The sequence below is a fragment of the Gossypium hirsutum genome, chromosome D13, assembly GCF_007990345.1.
Source record: "Gossypium hirsutum isolate 1008001.06 chromosome D13, Gossypium_hirsutum_v2.1, whole genome shotgun sequence".
NCBI classification, from domain to species: domain Eukaryota; kingdom Viridiplantae; phylum Streptophyta; class Magnoliopsida; order Malvales; family Malvaceae; genus Gossypium; species Gossypium hirsutum.
Window position 1 is genome coordinate 60894249 of NC_053449.1, and position 17268 is coordinate 60911516.

At 32.8% G+C, this 17268-nt stretch overlaps 1 protein-coding gene across 1 annotated transcript; it reads left to right on the forward strand.

Moving 5' to 3' along the window:
• The first annotated feature begins 274 nt into the window (after nucleotides 1–274).
• LOC107932026 (putative disease resistance protein RGA1) lies at nucleotides 275–2300 on the forward strand. Its single transcript, XM_016863969.2, has 3 exons — nucleotides 275–1027; nucleotides 1214–1555; nucleotides 1632–2300. Exons 1-3 carry the CDS (start codon nucleotides 275–277, stop codon nucleotides 2298–2300), a joined length of 1764 nt encoding a protein of 587 aa, XP_016719458.2.
• Nucleotides 2301–17268: the final 14968 nt, after the last annotated feature.

The following is a 17268-nucleotide window of genomic DNA, read 5'->3' on the forward strand; positions in this document are numbered from 1 at the left end:
GAGAAAATTGTCGGTCTCACTGTAGACGAAGTTCGCTTGGCGTTTAATGTCAAAACCGATCTGAAAAAGCTGGAGGACACCATGATCAGCATTAAAGCTGTGCTCTTGGATGCCGAGCGGCAACAGCACCAAAATGAAAACCGATCTGAACGTTATTGACGATTTCAAGTGTGAAGCTCTCCGCAAACAGGACGCCGTCAATCATCCCAACATCAACAACTTAAAGGTGCGACTTTTAGGATCCTGTTGTTTGCCTCTTTCATTCTCTTTAAAAATGAGTCCTAAAATCAAAGATATCAACCGGAGACTAGGCGAACTTGCCACTGAGTGGAAAAGCTTTGATCTAAGACAGTATAGCGACAACCGACATGTTTTTCGCAGAGAGACTATCTCTTTTGTGCATTCTTCTGATGTTATTGGTCGAGATGAGGATAAAGAGAACATAATTAGTATGTTGATGAAACCAAGTGGGGATCAAAATGTCCCTGTCATTCCCATTGTTGGACTTGGGGGTTTAGGAAAAACCACGCTCGCTCAATTAGCATTCAATGATGATCGAGTTACTAGCCTTTTTCCTTTGAAGATATGGATCTGTGTTTCTGATGAATTTGATCTTTCTAGATTGCTCAAGCTGATTATTCAGTCTGTAAATAAAGGAGAAAGATGTGATGATTCAACACTTGACGCCTTGCAAGCTCGTTTGAGAAGCCTTTTGAATGATAAGAAGTTCTTGCTCGTCCTGGATGATGTGTGGAATGAAAATAAAGCAAAATGGGTTGAGTTAAGAAATTTGTTGAGACCAACGGATGGATTTTCTCCAAGCAAAATTATTGTCACCACTCGGAGTTTGAACGTGGCCCCGATAATGAGTTCAATTCCCCCTTATATTTTGAAAGGTCTCCCTCTTGAAGACTGTTTGACCTTATTTACAAAATGGGCTTTTAATGATGGTGATGAGAGACATTATCCAAATCTCATTAGAATCGGGGAGGAGATTGTGAAAAAATGCAAAGGGGTTCCTTTGGCAGTAAGAACATTGGGAAGCCTACTGTTTTAGAAAACGGATGAATCTGATTGGATCTATATACGAGAGAGTGAAATATGGAGAGTTGAGCAACATGAAAACGATATTTTACCAGTGTTGAAGTTGAGTTACAATCATTTGCCATCTCATTTGCAACGATGTCTTGCATTTTTGTCCTTGTACAAAAAGGATGAGCTCTATGTTAGTGATAGAGTTATCTGTCTTTGGATGGCAAATGGACTCCTTGAGCATCCAAAGCAAAATCAAGAGTGGGAGGATGTTGGCAAACGATATTTGAATGAATTACTGTCAAGGTGCCTCATCCAAATGGAGCAGGATTTTTGGTCGTATTTTACCTTCAAAATGCATGATCTGGTACATGATCTTGCATTAGATGTGTCTCAAAAAGAATGTAAAACAGTGAATTCCGAAGCAGAAACGGTTGATGAAAATGTTCGACATTTATTATTATGTGATGGGAAGTTGGTTGGAGTTCCACGTGTTTTGGAGGAAATGAAAAATGTTCGAACAGTAATCATCCAGGATGCTTCAGTGGAATCAAAGACTACTTATGAATCACTTACAAATCTGTCTCTCCAATTTCAAGTATCTACGAGCATTAGGATTAAGGAAGTCACCATTGATGGCTTTACCAAATTCCATTGGTACCTTGAAGCACTTACGAGACCTTGACTTGGGCGGATGTAGGAGTAAACGTGAACTCCCGAGGTCTTTCGATAAGCTTCGCAGATTGCAATCGTTAAATTTGGGAGGTACTGGTTTGAAGCAGTTGCCTGACAGCGTGCAAAGGTTGATTGAGCTTAGACATCTAGTAATAACCATTAAAACTACGCATTTGAAAGAAATACGAGCAGGATGTTGGACTTCTCTTCAATACTTGGAATTGAGGTGCTGTATGGAATTAGAATGTTTACCTGAAGGAATGCAGTATCTGAAGTCACTTCGGACACTTGTCCTGAAGCACTGTGATAGTCTTGTCTCATTGCCACGGAGCCTGAAATTCCTAAGCAAGTTAGAACACCTTGAAATAGTTGGTTGCCTTCGAATCAATTTGAAAATGGAACTAGAAGAGGAAGAAAAAGACCTTCAGTTGAGCCTTAAAACTCTCTCTCTCACTCTTCGTATTACCTGCCTTAAGAGATTTGCCACGATTGCTTCTTCAAGGATCTTCTTCCACTTTGCAGCAATTACGAATTCAGTTTTGTCAAAACTTGTCCGTTCTACCAGCATGGCTACCGAATCTCACTTCTCTTAAAAAACTTGAGATTTTTAATTGCTTTAATTTGTGGGATCTACCGGAGGGAATAGACCGCCTCACCAACCTTAGAGAATTGAGAATTTACGGATGTCCGGAGTTGAGCAAAAGATACAGAGAAAATGGGGGTGAAGATTGGCACAAAATTGCTCACATCCAAAAGGTTGTTATTTGCTAATGAAGAATGAGGTATGTGGTAAAATTTTAATTTCTCTATCAGATTCGATTCCATATTATCTTTCCGTTGTAATTCTAAGAAGTGAGCTTTTGCTTTGGATATGTATCAACTTTTAGCTTTATGCATATTTATCTTTTCTCTTTATGGTTTAGCATCAACTAATTGTGTTTGTATTTTTTAGTTTAATTTTATTAATTGTTTATTTTGTGATGGAGAAATGATGCGGTTGTTATAAAATTAATATTATAACATATTTAATTTTTAAAAATTACATATTTTATCAGTTTGATCATGATTATAAAAAAAATAATTCTAAAAAATTAAAATATATTTATAAAATTTAAAAATACAAATTACAAAATAAAAAAATAAAAAAAATGATATTCTTACATATTAATAATTTCTTTTAAAATTTTAAAACATAGTTTGTAACTTGAAATTTCTAACCCCTAAATATTGACATCAACATTGTTTCTTTTTCTTTTTTTTGCTCAATGCTTTGCTTGGTAGACAGGAAAAAAATTGAAATGGTAGAAAAATTGAAAAATATAATTTTTCTGGTAGAAAAGAAAATTTGATAGAAAAAGTAATTATCTTTCTCACCATTGCTTAGTAGAGTTGAGAAATGACAAGAAAAAAAAACATTTGAAAAAAAATGTATAATTTTGAACTAACATACACATATCTCTCTTATTTTCTCTCCATTCACCATTCCAATTTGAAAGTATTAATTTTTCAAAAAAAAGTACCGAGGATCTAAACACTATGAAAGTATCCACATTTGCATTGGTTTTTTTATGAAGATTGAACACAATTTAGTTAGTTTATTTGGAACAAATTACCGTTATTTTTGAGCTTGTCTTAATCTATAATATATATAAAAGTAAGAATTTAAAATTTGTTTGAATCGATGATAACATCCTTTAGTTGGTTTGAAGAATGATAATGGCATTAAACCGAATAATCAATAGCTATACCAATATAGAAACCAAGAAAATGCATATTCTTCAATTGTCAATGATTGATAAATGATTAGTACATGAAGCAACAAAGAATGCCAATTTTTGGAATTTTATAACGAGTATTTGCTATTTTTTTATCTATTAAATTTATTTTTGTGATACAAAAGTTTCCACCAAAAAGAAAAAGAGATGCTTCATTGGCCTTCTTTAAAGTTCAAATATGGCGGAAAGGTTTGTGTTTGGTATTGCAGAATTGTTTTTGTTTGATGCAGTGACTGAGGCTCCACCAACACCCTTTAAACCCAACTTCTTACTATTATATTCTCCAATCTTTGGCTTTTCACCAACCCATTAAAATGGGGCATATGGCATGCAATTCGCTATGCCATGCACGCCCTTACATTATAATCTCTTCTCATACTTTGTTTTGTAGAATACATCTCAGATTTCTCAATTCTAATAATATCATTAGGAGATTATTAAAACCCTAAACATTGACACATTGTCTCAATTTAATTCTAATTTTAGTAAAATTATAAAAATAATTTTTTAAAAATTTAAAAAGTTAAAAAAATTAAAATATATTTCCAAATTTTAAAAATAAAAAATAGATAAATTTATTATAATTACAAATTAATAATTACTTTTAGAACTTCAAAAACATTGTTTGTAACTTAAAGTTCTAATCCCCCAAATATTGAGATGAACTTCTTTTTTTTTATTCAGATAATCTCTTGTTTGGTAAGGTAGAAAGAAAATTGGAAAAATAAAAGAATTAAAGTGGTCAGAAAAATAGAAAGATTGGAAAATATAATTTTTCTTTCTATAAATGTACTTGCTAGGAAAAATAGAAAAATTGAGAGAAAATGTAATATTTTTTCTCGTTCATTGCTTATTAGATTTGAAAACTGAAATGAAAGAAAATAGAACATTTGAAAAAAAAGTATAATTTAGAATTAACACGTACACATCTCTCTCATTTTTTCTCCTATCATCATTCCAATTTAAAAGGATAAATTTTTACTCGTTAAAATAGAAAATGGTCATCATTCCAAGGTTGAGGCAGGCCACCCAAGACTTTTACTTAAATTGCATTTAGATTTCACAGTTTAGAATTGTAATTCTAATAACTCTAGCTTTTGCTTTGGAGATTTCAAATGGCTTGATTGTAATGTTTGTTTGATATCTCAAATGCCTTCATGCTATGCCTTCTAACTCTTAACTTGTAACGTCTTTTGTATATGTATCAACTTTTAGCTTTATGCATATATTTATGTTTTCTCATCCATCCTTTCTCTTTATGATTACGAATTTAGCTTAATGCATCATTTAATCTCTACAATATACTAATTTTTTTTCACTTTGGTCCTTACAGCTTTTTCTATCCCAAATTAGGGCATAATTAGAAACATGTGTATACAAATGAATGAGATTACATTTATACATAAACCTATTCAATTAAATCAAGTATTAATTGATAATTAGATAATTCAATCAATTATGTTTGTAGTTAGACACATGTCTATACAAGTTTATTTGTCTACATTTTTACATGGAATAATTTAATTAAATCAATAATTAATTGATTAGTTCTATAATTTATGGTTTTGCTTAGAAATTTGGTATGTTTAAAGTCTGTTAAGTACTCATTGTGTTTGGAAACATTGCATGTATGAAATGTGAAGATGGAGATGGATGAATCAAGCAGAGGTTGAGGCAGGACAAGGAAGACTTTTGCTTTATTTGCATTTGGGTTTCAGTTGTAATTCTAATAAGTGAGCTTTTGCTTTGGATATTTCAGACTCTTGCTTAATGGCTTCATGCCATGGATTGTAATGTTTGTTTGACATGTATCAACTTTTAGCTTTATGCATATTTATGTTTCTCATGGTTTATTTGTGTTTATGATTTCGTATACTTTCTTCTTCTTTTTGTTCATTAGTATCAATCGTGGAACTAGTATATTAATCTTGGGGGAAATTAAAACATATGAAAATTTAGAAAAAATATATATATACATATTTATATCGGACACATACTTAAAATTGATATTTAAATTCGAGTTTAAATAACATAAAAAAAAATACATTCCTTCTAACTTGTATAAGATCTTCAATTGCAAAGTCATATGTAAGTAGAGAAAAATTGTCTCCGAACATATAATTTAATACTCAATGCACACTCAATTAAATTTGAAATTTTTAGTCCTGCAAGATTTTCCTTTTTGGTGAATTAGCAAGTTGAAACACATGTTAATAATTTTGTATCATTAATAATCAAGATAGTAAAGTATAAGCAAATATTAATTCATTAATGTTTTAATATTTTAATTAATATTAAATTACATTCTGTGGTTGGATCATAATATGAGAAAGACAATTTTTATCAATAGATAATCTAAATAGTCCGCATTCTAATCAAAATTGAAGTGGATAACTCCCTGAAGATATTGACATGGATGTCATTGTCTGGATTGACAATAGTCGAACATGACCCAAGTTGAATTTATAATTAATTCTTTTACGGATTTATTCATTTGTGATATTCATAGTGTGTTATACCTTAATCCTGAGTGGATGATGGATTATATATGCGCGACTTGTATGCTTTGATATAAATGAAAGCCCGAGTTTAAATAGATCAAAAAACCGAAAGGTAGTATACTACTTCTGCATGATATAGCACCATTCCACAATAATGAAATTCATAGTCCTCTAAAGACAAATGATATTCTCTCATTGACATTACATGATCGATGAAAAAAAAACCGTGACTACGAGTCATTTGTCATAAGACAAATGATTTAATTACTATACGTTAATAATTACTTTTTTTATATCAAAAGATGTAATGGAAAGTATGAGATAAGATAGAATCATACAAGAAGAACATATTTTATCTCAAAAAGATTAAAGATATCCTATAAGAGTAATACACTTATGGCAAGGTCATTAGACGGACACTAAATAAAGCAGCTTCCGTAATGATGTACAATAAGAGAGAGTTCAGTCATTATATTATAGTGGAATGACCCATGATTAAATAAGTTGTAATTAATAGGTCAAGAGTTGGAACTTAATTACAACTTATTTGAGCTCTAATTACATATGTCCAATAAGTCCCTTCGCTAGCTCGAGATAACCCAAAACGAATTGCATATAGAATTGATAGATTGTAGAATGAACGAAAATGATAAGTAAAGAAATAGATCGTATGTATCATTATCTGTAGTAAATGTCTTTTCTCACTAAGTACAAAAGATAACTTAGAAATTAATTTTTAATTAATTGTAATTAAATAATTAAAGTTCAAAGAAGGAATTAAATTACTTGGTTTGAATAAGACAATTAAATTAATTTTCTTATAAATTCTAAGACAATAAAATTGTCAAGACTTTAATGAAATTAGAATTGAATTAAGAAAATAATTAATTGAAAAATTAATTTATTTAAATTAATTAATTAAATTAAATTAAAAATATTTTAGATGATAAAAAATAGTTATTTGATTGGATAAATTATAAATGCTGGATAAAAGTTCACTACCACATATAATTGTATCCAATATACAAAAAGCTCAAATAGACCTAGATACTACAAAGGGGTGGTAAACCCTAGTGTATGCTAGGGCATGTCGCCACCCCCTAGTTCTACTTCAAGTAGAACTCGTATTTTTATTAAAATTGTGATAGCCCGAAATAGGGCCTAATCGGAATAGTGGTTTCGTAACCACAAATCCGAAGTGAAATAGTTTAATTTTATAAATTTTTATTAGTTACTGATTGATTGAAATATTGTGTGAAAATATGGATAGGAAATTTTAATACTTTAGTGCTTAATTGAATTTTTAGGACTAAATTGAGAAAAATGCAAAGTGTGTCTAATTAGTGATTAAATGACTTAATTGAATTATTGCATGAAATTGGAAGTGTTTATGTGGCAATTAGACCATAAATTAGTGTTATGGACACAAAAGGGTATTTCTAGAAAAATATCTAAGTAATGGGTCAAGGGCATTTTTGTCCAAATTGGGTAAAAGACAAAATAAAGAGAAAATAAGTGTCCATCTTCTTCAAAAAAATCAGAAGCTTGCTGCCGAAAGTTTCAGGTTACCATAGTTAGGGGTTTTGATTTTCCTAAGCTCAATTGTAAGTGATTTCTTGCCCCGTTTTTAATTATTTTCGTATTTTTATGCTTATTGAAGCTTGAATTTCATGTTTCTACCATTTAATTTAAATGAAATTAAAGTTTAAAAATTGACCCATTCATGATATAATTGTAAATTGATTAGTGATGTTAGATAATGAATGTTTGAAGTGTTAATTACAAGTTTTACTAGATGAATTTCAATGAAAAATGTTGAAAAAGGGCTAAATTGTGAAAGATGGTAAAGTGTGCATAAAGTTGTGATTTTGTGAAATTGAGGCCCGTTATGAGCATGAAATATGATTTAGTGAAGTTTGAAATTTAAGAATTTAGAGAATTTTATTTTTACGAGCTTAGGGACAAAAGTGGAATTTTTGAAAAGTTATGGGGAAAAATGTAAATGTGTCAAAATGTTGTGTATGAATTGTATTTGAATGGAATATTGATAAAATGTATTAAATTGTGTTAATATAGATCAAGAAAGAAGAAATAGTGCAAGTGATCGGGGAAAAGAGAAAGTTATCGACTAAATTACAAAAATAGTCGTTTTGCATCCGAGGTAAGTTATATGTAAATAATAGTTATATTTGTATAAATTGTGAATTATATTTGATATGTGAATTAATATTGAATGTGGAAGGAAAGTTGTTCATGAATTATTCAAGTGATAAAGTGTTGAAAATAAAGTGTTAAGTGTAAATTCCCGGTTGAACTTAGGAATAGAATTGGATACAAGTGACATGTCACTAGAGACCAGTGTTACAGTGTTACAGTGAGTCCCGGGTGCTGGGTGATCTAGCATGTGTTGCAGACACCTGACAGCTTGTGTGAGCAGACCCGTGGACATTTCCAGTGTTATTGATCAGTGGTAGCTTCGGCTACATTTCAGTGGTAGCTTTGGCTACATCCAGTGGTAGCTTCGGCTACATATCAGTGGTAGCTTCGGCTACATATCAGTGTGGCACTTATGTGCTAAATCTCTATGTATCCGTGTATATTTCAAGTGTTCAACGGGATTAATAATGAATTAAAGTGAATATGAAATGTTAAGTGTGAAAATGTATATGCAAGTGAATTGGTAAGATTGTGTATGTGTAAGTGATTGAAATTGCTAAGAAATATTTTGATTAGTTATATGTTAAAAGTGTTAATTATTAATTGAGTAATTATTGTTTACATGTAACTTACTAAGCTATTTATAGCTTACACATCTCTTTCTTTCCTTTGTTTTATAGTGATTTGAACTTGATCGAATAGTGGACCGTCGGAGCTCGTATCACACTATCATAACCATCTCGGTATTATGTGCTTTTCAAAATGTTTAAACTATGGCATGTATAGAGTCTTAATCATTTTGAGCATGTCCAAATGATATGGCTAATGTTAGCTATTGAAGTAGTTATTAAAGAATATGTTTTGGAGTTATGTATGTTTAAATGGTAACTAATTCAAAGAAGCAGTTTCTTTGACAGCAGCAGTGACGTGAATGTGAAAAAATCACCATAAATAGTAGAAATGGAATTAGAGGGTGAATGATATATAGAATTAAAGCTTATCAAGTCTATTTTTACATGAAAGAAACGGTGTAGGCAAAGGAATTTTATATTTTGAGATATTTAAATTTTAGTGAGACAGGGTCAGAATGGTTTTTGAAGTCCCCTGTTCTAACTTTAGAAAATCATTATAAATTGTACAGAAATAATTATAGGTCATAATTTATATGTTTAGATTCCTTAGTGAGTCTATTTTCAAAATAAATTAATGGTAACCTTATATGAATTCTGTACAATTAGATATTTGATTTTTAGTACCAAGAGGTCAGATCTGTCGAGCTGTGAAACAGGGGATACTTTAATGAATAAACTGTACTAATGTGCTAAGTCAAAAATTCTGAAACTTTTATGGTAAGTAGGAATATGAATCTAGTTTCACGGAAAATTTACGGATTTAAATTTTGAGTTTCGTAACTCAAGTTATAATTAAATTAGTGACAGTTGCGCAGGTGGACAGTGTTGTTATGAACAGTGAATTTAATTTTAAAAGCAAATTTTTATGCTCCGAATCGGTAAGTTAAATTGGATGACATCTCGTACTCGATTCCGGAGACGGCCTCGGGTAAGGGGTGTTACATTTAGTGGTATCAGAGCTACGGTTTAGTCGATTCTCAGACTAACGTAGCGAGTGTAATAGACTATCTATACATGCCATAATTGAATAATGATAGTGTGACGACTCCTGACATCTTAAAATGTTTTTTTTATAGTAATGGATTCTAACCGAGATACAGCTGATGATGCTCAAAGTAATGTGCCTGTTGAAAGTCGATTCGAGACTCAGGGTCAAGGAGATGAGGCTCGAGAAGCTTTTCTCCAAATGATGAACAATTGGTACACTGAGTTTGTTAGAACTAATCCTAATGCTCAACCTCCTCTGCCCCCTCCTATTCCTCAAGCTGTTCCCATAGCTCCTCAACAAACTGAAGTGTTAAAATTGTCAAAGCCTCCAGTGGACAAAATTCGAAAGTATGGAGCCGAAGAGTTCCGAGCTAATGTAAATGATAATCCTGAAAGAGCAGAGTTCTGGCTTGATAATACTATCAGAGTGTTGGATGAATTATCTTGTACTCCAGAAGAAAGTCTCAAATGTGCTATCTCATTGCTGAGGTATTCGGCTTATAATTGGTGGAAAACTTTAGTGTCAGTGGTGCCTAAAGAGAAAGTTACATGGGACTTCTTTCAAGAAGAATTCCGGAAGAAGTATGTGAGTCAGCGTTTCATTGATCAAAAGAGAAAAGAGTTTCTTGAATTGAAACAAGGGCGCATGACGGTAGCCGAATATGAGCGAGAATTTGTCAAATTAAGCAAGTATGCCCAAGAGTGTGTATCTAATGAAGCTACATTGTGTAAAAGGTTTGAAGATGGATTAAACGAGGATATCCGATTGCTAGTGGGAATTCTTGAAATTAAAGAGTTAGTGGTACTAGTTGAAAGAGCTATCAAGGCTGAAGAATTGAGCAAAGAGAAAAGAAATGTGGAAAGTGAAGCAAGAGATGAAAGAAAAAGACCAATGGGCAAGCCATTTCAGTCTCAAGCGAAGAAGTTTAAAAAAATGAATACTCGATCGAATGTTTCTAGTGTGAATTTTCAAAGAGATCGAGGAAGACAATATTCAGGTTCTAAAGCTCAGGCAACTTCTATGGCAAGTACAGGTAGTGTTAAACCTACTAGACCGGAATGTCAACATTGTGGAAAACGACATTTGGGGGAATGTTATTTAATCAGCCGAGCTTGTTTTAAATGTGGATCTCAAGATCATTTTGTGAAAGATTGTCCGGAAAGAGAAGAGATAGAAAAGTTTCAGAATGTGAGATCGAGCAGTGTGACTACTAGAGGAAGACCACAGAGAAATGTGGGGATTGGAACTAGTGGTAGAGGCGTAACAAAAGACACGACTGTAAGATCTGAAGTGGGAGCTCCAGCAAGAGCTTATGCCATCCGAGCTAGAGAGGAAGCATCTTCTCCTGATGTGATCACTGGTATATTTTCTCTTTATGACACTAATGTTCTTGCATTATTTGATCCTGGTTCTACTCACTCGTATGTATGCATGAATTTAGTGTCTGATAAGAATTTGTGTGTTGAATTGACTGAGTATGTGGTTAAAGTGTCGAATCCTTTAGGCAAGCATATGATAGTTGATAAAATATGCAAAAATTGTCCTTTGATTATACAAGGTCAGTGTTTCCCTGCCAACTTAATGTTGTTGCCATTTGATGAATTTGATGTTATTTTGGGAATGGATTGGTTGACATTACATAAGGCCAAGATAGATTGCAGTCAGAAAATTCTTGAGTTGAAGTGTGGTAGTGGTACAGTTCTTCGGGTTGAAACAGATAAGTCAAATGTGATGCCAATTGTGATTTCTGCCATGTCTGCTCAGAAATGTTTGAAAAATGGTTGTGAAGCATATCTTGCTTATGTGTTGAACACAAACGTGTCTGAAATAAAGATCAAATCAGTGCCAGTGGTATGTGAATATGTAGATGTGTTCCCAGAAGAGTTGCCAGGTTTGCCTCCGATTAGAGAAGTAGAGTTTGGTATTGAAGTAATGCCAGGTACTGCTCCAATATCGATTGCTCCCTATAGAATGGCACCAACTGAATTAAAAGAATTAAAAGTGCAATTACAAGAGCTGACAGATAAAGGATTTGTTAGACCAAGTTACTCTCCGTGGGGTGCTCCCGTGCTATTTGTGAAGAAAAAGGATGGGACATTGAGATTGTGTATTGATTATCGTCAACTTAACAAAGTGACAGTGAAGAATAAGTATCCATTACCCCGAATAGATGACTTGTTTGATCAGTTAAAGGATGCCACAGTGTTTTCCAAAATTGATTTGAGATCCGGATATTATCAATTGAGGGTTAAAGAGTCAGATGTGCCAAAGACTGCTTTCAGAACCCGATATGGCCACTATGAATTTCTTGTAATGCCTTTTGGTCTGACTAATGCTCCAGCTATTTTTATGGATTTGATGAATCGAATTTTCCGGCCCTATTTGGATAAATTTGTTGTGGTGTTTATAGATGATATTCTTATTTATTCCCGAAGTGAAGCCGAGCATGCTGAACATTTAAGAATTGTGCTACAAGCGCTACGAGAAAAGAAATTATTTGCTAAATTTAGCAAAAGTGAATTTTGGCTTAGTGAAGTTGGATTTTTGGGGCATATTGTCTCGGGAGATGGCATTCGAGTGGATCCGAATAAGATATCGGCAATAGTTGAGTGGAAGCCTCCAAGAAATGTATCTGAAGTTAGGAGTTTTCTGGGCTTAACCGGATATTATCGTCGATTTGTAGAAGGTTTTTCGATGATAGCTTCACCGATGACAAAATTGTTGCAAAAAGATGTTAAGTTCGAATGGACCGAGGAGTGTCAACAAAGTTTTGAGAAATTAAAGAAGTGTTTAACTGAGGCACCAGTGTTAGTGCAACCTGAGTCAGGAAAGGAATTTGTTGTTTATAGTGACGCGTCACTAAATGGGCTTGGATGTGTATTGATGCAAGAAGGAAAGGTGATAGCGTATGCTTCTCGACAATTGAAACCGCATGAACGAAATTATCCTACCCATGATTTAGAGTTGGCTGCTATTGTCTTTGCTTTGAAGATTTGGCGTCATTATTTATATGGTGAGAAATGTCGTGTTTTTACAGATCATAAAAGTTTGAAATATGTTATGACACAAAAAGATCTGAATTTGCGGTAAAGAAGATGGTTGGAATTGTTGAAAGATTATGAACTTGTGATAGATTATCATCTGGGAAAAGCTAATATAGTTGCTGATGCTTTGAGCAGAAAGTCTCTCTTTGCTTTGAGAGCTTTGAATACGAGATTAACATTGACTGAAGATGGATCATTGTTTGCAGAGTTAAAAGCTAGACCATTGTTTCTTCAAGAAATTTGTGAGGCTCAGAAAGTGGATAATGAATTGCAAAGAAGAAAGACTCAGTGTGCAGTGGACAATAATTCTGATTTTCAGATTGATTCAGATGGATGTTTAATGTTTCGTGATAGAATATGTGTTCCGAAAAATGTTGATTTAATTCAGAAAATTTTGCAAGAAGCACATGATAGTCATTTGGCAGTTCACCCCGGTAGTGTAAAAATGTACAATGATTTGAAGAAATTTTATTGGTGGTCGGGTATGAAACGGGATATCTCCGAGTATGTGACAAAGTGTTTAGTGTGCCAACAAGTAAAAGCTGAACACCAAGTACCTTCAGGATTACTTCAACCTATTATGGTGCCCGAGTGGAAATGGGATAGAATTACTATGGATTTTGTTTCTGGATTGCCATTGTCACCGAAAAAGAAAGACTCAATTTGGGTTATAGTTGATCGATTGACTAAGTCGGCTCATTTCATTCCTGTGCGAATGAGTTTTTCACTTGACAAGTTAGCTGAATTGTATATTGCTGAGATAGTCCGATTACATGGTGTACCTATGTCTATTATATCTGATAGAGATCCACGATTTACTTCAAGGTTTTGGAAGAAATTACAAGAGGCATTGGGTACTAAATTGAATTTTAGTACAGCATTCCATCCCCAAACCGATGGACAGTCTGAAAGAGTAATTCAAATACTCGAAGACATGTTGAGATGTTGTGTATTGGAATTTGAAGGTAATTGGGAAAGATATTTACCTTTGGTGGAATTTGCTTATAATAATAGTTATCAGTCAAGCATAAAAATGGCACCTTATGAAGCGTTGTATGGACGAAAGTGTCGGACTCCATTATATTGGACTGAACTTAATGAAAATCAGTTACATGGAGTCGATTTGGTAAAAGAAACCGAAGAAAAAGTGAAGATAATCCGTGATTGTTTGAAAGCTGCATCGGATCGACAGAAGTCGTATGCGGACTTGAAAAGAAAAGAGATTGAGTTTCAAGTGGGAGATAAAGTATTTTTGAAAGTGTCTCCATGGAAGAAAATTTTGGGATTTGGACGTAAAGGCAAATTAAGTCCAAGATTTATTGGTCCGTATGAAGTGATAGAAAGAATTGGTCCAGTGGCTTATCGATTGTCTTTACCACCGGAATTGGAAAGAATTCATAATGTGTTTCATGTTTCTATGTTGAGGCGATATCGATTGGACCCATCACATGTGATTTCACCGACTGAAGTGGAAATTCGATCGGATATGACATACGAAGAAGAACCGATTCGAATCTTGGCACGAGAAGTGAAACAGTTGAGAAACAAAGAAATTGCTTTAGTGAAAGTGTTATGGCAACGACATGGGGTGGAAGAGGCAACATGGGAAACCGAGGAGGCTATGAGGAAACAGTGTCCCAACTTATTCACTGGTAAGATTTTCGGGGACGAAAATCCCTAAGGGGGGAGAATTGTGATAGCCCGAAATAGGGCCTAATCGGAATAGTGGTTTCGTAACCACAAATCCGAAGTGAAATAGTTTAATTTTATAAATTTTTATTAGTTACTGATTGATTGAAATATTGTGTGAAAATATGGATAGGAAATTTTAATACTTTAGTGCTTAATTGAATTTTTAGGACTAAATTGAGAAAAATGCAAAGTGTGTCTAATTAGTGATTAAATGACTTAATTGAATTATTGCATGAAATTGGAAGTGTTTATGTGGCAATTAGACCATAAATTAGTGTTATGGACACAAAAGGGTATTTCTAGAAAAATATCTAAGTAATGGGTCAAGGGCATTTTTGTCCAAATTGGGTAAAAGACAAAATAAAGAGAAAATAAGTGTCCATCTTCTTCAAAAAAATCAGAAGCTTGCTGCCGAAAGTTTCAGGTTACCATAGTTAGGGTTTTGATTTTCCTAAGCTCAATTGTAAGTGATTTCTTGCCCCGTTTTTAATTATTTTCGTATTTTTATGCTTATTGAAGCTTGAATTTCATGTTTCTACCATTTAATTTAAATGAAATTAAAGTTTAAAAATTGACCCATTCATGATATAATTGTAAATTGATTAGTGATGTTAAATAATGAATGTTTGAAGTGTTAATTACAAGTTTTACTAGATGAATTTCAATGAAAAATGTTGAAAAAGGGCTAAATTGTGAAAGATGGTAAAGTGTGCATAAAGTTGTGATTTTGTGAAATTGAGGCCCGTTATGAGCATGAAATATGATTTAGTGAAGTTTGAAATTTAAGAATTTAGAGAATTTTATTTTTACGAGCTTAGGGACAAAAGTGGAATTTTTGAAAAGTTATGGGGAAAAATGTAAATGTGTCAAAATGTTGTGTATGAATTGTATTTGAATGGAATATTGATAAAATGTATTAAATTGTGTTAATATAGATCAAGAAAGAAGAAATAGTGCAAGTGATCGGGGAAAAGAGAAAGTTATCGACTAAATTACAAAAATAGTCGTTTTGCATCCGAGGTAAGTTATATGTAAATAATAGTTATATTTGTATAAATTGTGAATTATATTTGATATGTGAATTAATATTGAATGTGGAAGGAAAGTTGTTCATGAATTATTCAAGTGATAAAGTGTTGAAAATAAAGTGTTAAGTGTAAATTCCCGGTTGAACTTAGGAATAGAATTGGATACAAGTGACATGTCACTAGAGACCAGTGTTACAGTGTTACAGTGAGTCCCGGGTGCTGGGTGATCTAGCATGTGTTGCAGACACCTGACAGCTTGTGTGAGCAGACCCGCGGACATTTCCAGTGTTATTGATCAGTGGTAGCTTCGGCTACATTTCAGTGGTAGCTTTGGCTACATCCAGTGGTAGCTTCGGCTACATATCAGTGGTAGCTTCGGCTACATATCAGTGTGGCACTTATGTGCTAAATCTCTATGTATCCGTGTATATTTCAAGTGTTCAACGGGATTAATAATGAATTAAAGTGAATATGAAATGTTAAGTGTGAAAATGTATATGCAAGTGAATTGGTAAGATTGTGTATGTGTAAGTGATTGAAATTGCTAAGAAATATTTTGATTAGTTATATGTTAAAAGTGTTAATTATTAATTGAGTAATTATTGTTTACATGTAACTTACTAAGCTATTTATAGCTTACACATATCTTTCTTTCCTTTGTTTTATAGTGATTTGAACTTGATCGAATAGTGGACCGTCGGAGCTCGTATCACACTATCATAACCATCTCGGTATTATGTGCTTTTCAAAATGTTTAAACTATGGCATGTATAGAGTCTTAATCATTTTGAGCATGTCCAAATGATATGGCTAATGTTAGCTATTGAAGTAGTTATTAAAGAATATGTTTTGGAGTTATGTATGTTTAAATGGTAACTAATTCAAAGAAGCAGTTTCTTTGACAGCAGCAGTGACGTGAATGTGAAAAATCACCATAAATAGTAGAAATGGAATTAGAGGGTGAATGATATATAGAATTAAAGCTTATCAAGTCTATTTTTACATGAAAGAAACGGTGTAGGCAAAGGAATTTTATATTTTGAGATATTTAAATTTTAGTGAGACAGGGTCAGAATGGTTTTTGAAGTCCCCTGTTCTAACTTTAGAAAATCATTATAAATTGTACAGAAATAATTATAGGTCATAATTTATATGTTTAGATTCCTTAGTGAGTCTATTTCAAAATAAATTAATGTTAACCTTATATGAATTCTGTACAATTAGATATTTGATTTTTAGCACCAAGAGGTCAGATCTGTCGAGCTGTGAAACAGGGGATACTTTAATGAATAAACTGTACTAATGTGCTAAGTCAAAAATTCTGAAACTTTTATGGTAAGTAGGAATATGAATCTAGTTTCACGGAAAATTTACGGATTTAAATTTGAGTTTCGTAACTCAAGTTATAATTAAATTAGTGACAGTTGCGCAGGTGGACAGTGTTGTTATGAACAGTGAATTTAATTTTAAAAGCAAATTTTTATGCTCCGAATCGGTAAGTTAAATTGGATGACATCTCGTACTCGATTCCGGAGACGGTCTCGGGTAAGGGGTGTTACAAAATATTATTATTGAATTAGACATTGTTCAAAAAACTCTTGTATCATTTTCTATAAATAAGAACTACGAGTAAACCTATGAACATACTTTGCATACACTTTTGAGTATCGATATCTATCTAAAATAGTGATAATTTTTAAGAATAATCTATTTAATAAGTACTCTAGTTTAATTAGAGAATTAA

Bases quoted from the DNA above. Each gene is read 5' to 3' on its own strand.
- LOC107932026 (XM_016863969.2), top strand. From the start codon at position 275: ATGAGTCCTAAAATCAAAGATATCAACCGGAGACTAGGCGAACTTGCC. The intron at 1,028-1,213 runs GTAAGAACATTG...TTGTACAAAAAG, and splicing joins GCAAAGGGGTTCCTTTGGCA to GATGAGCTCTATGTTAGTGA. The intron at 1,556-1,631 runs GTAATCATCCAG...TCCAATTTCAAG, and splicing joins AAATGAAAAATGTTCGAACA to TATCTACGAGCATTAGGATT.